At 32.8% G+C, this 4174-nt stretch overlaps 1 protein-coding gene across 1 annotated transcript; it reads left to right on the forward strand.

Moving 5' to 3' along the window:
* The first annotated feature begins 1171 nt into the window (after positions 1 to 1171).
* LOC21384254 (rac-like GTP-binding protein 5) lies at positions 1172 to 3968 on the forward strand. Its single transcript, XM_024167606.1, has 7 exons — positions 1172 to 1465; positions 1610 to 1697; positions 2639 to 2748; positions 2901 to 2964; positions 3340 to 3404; positions 3543 to 3608; positions 3767 to 3968. The coding sequence occupies exons 1-7, from the start codon at positions 1313 to 1315 to the stop codon at positions 3869 to 3871; spliced, it is 651 nt and encodes a 216-aa protein (XP_024023374.1). The 5' UTR covers positions 1172 to 1312; the 3' UTR covers positions 3872 to 3968.
* Positions 3969 to 4174: the final 206 nt, after the last annotated feature.

The raw sequence follows: 4174 nt of genomic DNA on the forward strand, positions 1-4174 counted from the left end.
CTAACTTTTTGAGAAATTATTATATTTATAGACAGTTAAAAAGTCAAAAGTCCACATTATACATACTACTAAAGAGGCACCCGAGTTATTGTTCTTAGAATAGTGCTCGGTCTTTTTAGCCATTTTATTTTGTGTTTCACTTCTTTTGATACCCGTTGTGTCCTTCTCTAAATTTGTAATGTGATTTGACGTTTTTGCCTTTAGTTTCTTTTACACGGGTTGGTTATATAGCCGGCTATATTAGTCTTTTCTCTCTCTCTGAAGCTTCTAGGCCTCTTCTTTTTGTTTGCCTACTGCTTTGATGTTTTCAGTGGGAATGTTTTGCTCAACTCTTAACTTTTTTTTCGCTTTCTCACTGGAAATGAAAACACACTTTGGTTTTCACTTCTTATCTGTTGTTTTCTTCATTTTCTACTCTTTCTTTTTCGTCATTTCCCTTGCGATTAAGTTTATACTCTTTTTTCCTTTCGGTAGGTATTTTTTTTTCCACTGGTTGTTCTCTTAGTGGAAATGAAAAATTTTAGGGTTTCATAGTTTTTATGTTATTTTAATCTGTTAGGAGTTCATTTTGTGTTGCACATAATAGTATTGTTAAATCACATTTCAATTACTTATGATGCATGATGTTAGCCATTCAAGGAAAATACCTCAACCAAATTTTCCATATGTGTTTGTTTATTTATTTTTCCTTTCTATTATCCATGTAATATGCTATTTTACATGAGTTTTTTTCTGTTTCCTATACTTTTATCAGATTTTCCGTTAATGTGGAGACTATTTTTATGGCATGTTTGCAACTTCATTATAGACGTTGTATAAAGAATGTATTCTGCATCTATAAAACAGTGAATGAAAAAAATTTATTTCTTTATAATTGAAAGAGGAGACATTATTTGAGTTTCTGTATGTATGTCGCAGTATGTTTAAAGTGATTTTTTTTTAAACAGTATGTGTGTCACATTATTTGACTATTTTTTGGAATGGGCCTTCCTGAAAGACAAAAAAACTGATGTTTCAGTTAGATTACACCTTATTTCATTCCAATATATGGGCGAGATTAAAGTGATTCTCCCTTTCCTCTTTTTGCCCCTCTGACAGCTCAAATTAAAGTGATTTTCACTGGTCACACTCGCACTCGCAATACCTTTTTTTTCCATGCCACCCCCAAAAAAGCTCTTCCTATTCCTCACAGAAGTTTTCTTCAATCTCTTTCCCCCCCGTTGGTCATAACTCTCCAACTGACTGAGTCTTTTCATTCTTAGAAGAAGAATTCTTCTTGTGTTGCCGTTTGTTTGATGCATAGACGTTAAGAATGCAGGCGAATAATACTAGAATGACAACATCAACAGCAACATCAACAGGGACGACATCAAACTCAAAGTTCGTGAAATGTGTGACAGTTGGGGACGGTGCCGTTGGGAAGACCTGTCTTCTCATCTCCTACACCAGCAACACCTTCCCCACTGTATCTCATCATCCATCCACATTCTTATTTCTCTTCTCCTTCATTCTCTTTTTAATTAGACTTTTATGCTTAAAGCTTGCTTCTTTTCTTTTCTTTTAATTTTTAGTTTTTTTATTGAATGATGGGTTCAAATTTTGTTGACAGGATTATGTGCCCACTGTTTTTGATAATTTCAGTGCTAATGTCTTGGTTGACGGCCAAGCTGTGAATCTGGGTTTGTGGGATACTGCTGGTATTATTCTCTTCAGAATTGGTCTTTCATTTGTCACTTTCAAGTTTATACTATTTTCGTTTCTTTTGTTTTTCCATGACCAAATTGATTATAAAAATTCTGCTGCCTTAGTTCCTAACTTCCTATGATGAAATGTTTTATTTATTTATTTATTCATTTATTTTTTCTTGTGAATAAATGTTCTTGGCTGCATAATTAGTAGGTATAAGTAATCTGACAACTAGCAGAACATACACAAATTTTCACTATTAGCAGCACAACAAAGCATAAAGGATTACATAGAAAAGCATTAATAGGAACCATTACATTCTCTTAACATATGCTCACTACAAAAGCTCATAATCCATTTGTTCCGTTTTTCCTCTAGTTTGCTTTCGATATATATAGAGAGAAAACAGTGAGAAATCCAAATTTTCAAAGCACTTTTTTTGGGCTAAAAGTTTTAATAATTCTAAACAGGGCAATTTGGATATTGGAATTAACATTTACTGCATAAAATCCTAAGAAAAAGGGTCTTGTCATGTTGTAATCATGAAACCTCTTACAAATGCTATGCAAAAACAAATCAAAGTTGGTCCACACATTTTTAAGCAAAACAGAAACATAAATAATACAATCGAATCATTAATCCATGTGACATCCAGAAACAAGGCGTCCCATTTAAGCTTTTCTTTTCTTTTCTTCCTTTTTTTTTTCCCCCCCTTCCTTTCTTCCTTTCTTTCTTTTAGAACAAATACTGAAATAGGGCCAGGCCAGGGTTCTTTACTAGTATCTTTCCAGTACATAAAGTGGTTTATAAAGTTCTTCTTTTCATTTTTATTAATGAATTTGCGGTTGTTTTTTTTTTTTTTTTTTTTTTTTTTTTTTTTTTTCCCCAGAGTTAAAGCTTTAGAATTGAATTATTCAATCTCCTTAAGAGTAATTAGTAATTACAAACTCAGGCCAAGAAGATTACAACAGGTTGAGGCCTCTTAGTTACAGAGGGGCAGATGTTTTCCTTCTTGCCTTTTCCCTTATAAGTTGGCCAAGCTATGAGAACGTGTCAAAGAAAGTAAGTTTATTTCTCGACTCTTTTTCTTTCTTTCTTTGAAATAAGTAATGCTTAAGAATCATATCATCTTTGTATACAAATGTATATACTGATCACTTTCTATTTCTTTTTTCTTTTTTCTTTTTCACTTACCTCTCGTTATGTTGGAGAAGTGGATCCCAGAGCTGAGACATTATGCCCCATTAGTGCCCATTATTCTCGTGGGGACCAAACTAGGTGATTTTATTTTTATCAATTTCATTCCAAAAGATTGAATTAACTAGGAGACTGCATTTTATTCTGTAAGGATTTTCTTAAAGCCAAATGAGTATTTTAGAATGGAAATCAAAGAAAAGAAAAGAAATAAATGAATAAATAAATAAATAAAAGATTCCACAATCATTTTCTGTCTCAAAAACTTTTCCCGTTTTGAGTGGAATCGGCAAAGGTTGGCTAGAACTACTGATCAGACTCTTAAAATCATGGAATTAGTAGCAGCTGATAAAATTAAAAACTGGGTGTGTGTGAGTGTGTTTTCCTTTGCTTCTCAATTGCTATTAAATCATATGTCATTATATGATCACCTGACTTATAAACAAAATGTGGCCGCAGATCTAAGAGAAGATGACCAGTTCCTAAGGGATTACCCTGGGGCATGTACCATCTCTACACAACAGGTACATGCATGCGAAAACCATTTATTTATTTTTAATATCATCATTTGTTCTGGTTTATGTCTTAGGGTTGTTGCATGCTTGCATTTAAATTAGATTAAAATTCGTGTTCAAATCATTTTCACGATACATATTGCATAGGGTGAAGATCTAAAGAAGCGAATTGGTGCGGTTGCCTATATCGAGTGCAGCTCAAAGACACAGCAGGTGTGTCTCCATATTATAATACTTGTATACATTCTCATACATACATACATACATATATATATATATTTATCTATATGTGTGTCTTTGATCTTCTGATTCATATATATATATATAGAAAAATGGTCCTCTTATATATTAAATATTATGAAATATTGCAGAATGTGAAGGTTGTATTTGATGCCGCGATCAAGTTGGCTCTGCATCCTCGTTCAAAGTCGTGCAAGAGGCAAAAGGGAAGACGAAAGAGCTGCAATGTTCTTTGATTACTTATTTCCTGTCCTGGCCAAACTAATAATAGTTTTGATATGAGTACTACTGGCGATCGATGTGGCAGTACTAGTACTCTAAGGATTTGATTGATTAGGGCTGCTGAATTATAAGTTCAATTAATTAATGCAATTAATTGCTTGCGCCTTGATGAGAGGTTAAAATTTAAACTCCGTTCATTTTACTGATTCGAGTTTAAAATTTGAGTTTTACTACAGTAAAAAGCTCTAAGAAACATTCACATTTAACTTTTTTACTACAGTAAAAAACTCACATAAAGTCACATATCAATTCAAATT

Source organism: Morus notabilis, unplaced genomic scaffold (assembly GCF_000414095.1).
Source record: "Morus notabilis unplaced genomic scaffold, ASM41409v2 Scaffold8636, whole genome shotgun sequence".
Taxonomy (NCBI): Eukaryota; Viridiplantae; Streptophyta; class Magnoliopsida; order Rosales; family Moraceae; genus Morus; species Morus notabilis.

Excerpts from the sequence above, each read along its gene's own strand:
- LOC21384254 (XM_024167606.1), top strand. The coding sequence starts at position 1,313 with ATGCAGGCGAATAATACTAGAATGACAACATCAACAGCAACATCAACA. Across the intron at positions 1,466-1,609 it reads CCAGCAACACCTTCCCCACT|GATTATGTGCCCACTGTTTT; the intron begins GTATCTCATCAT and ends TTTTGTTGACAG. Across the intron at positions 1,698-2,638 it reads GGGTTTGTGGGATACTGCTG|GCCAAGAAGATTACAACAGG; the intron begins GTATTATTCTCT and ends TTACAAACTCAG.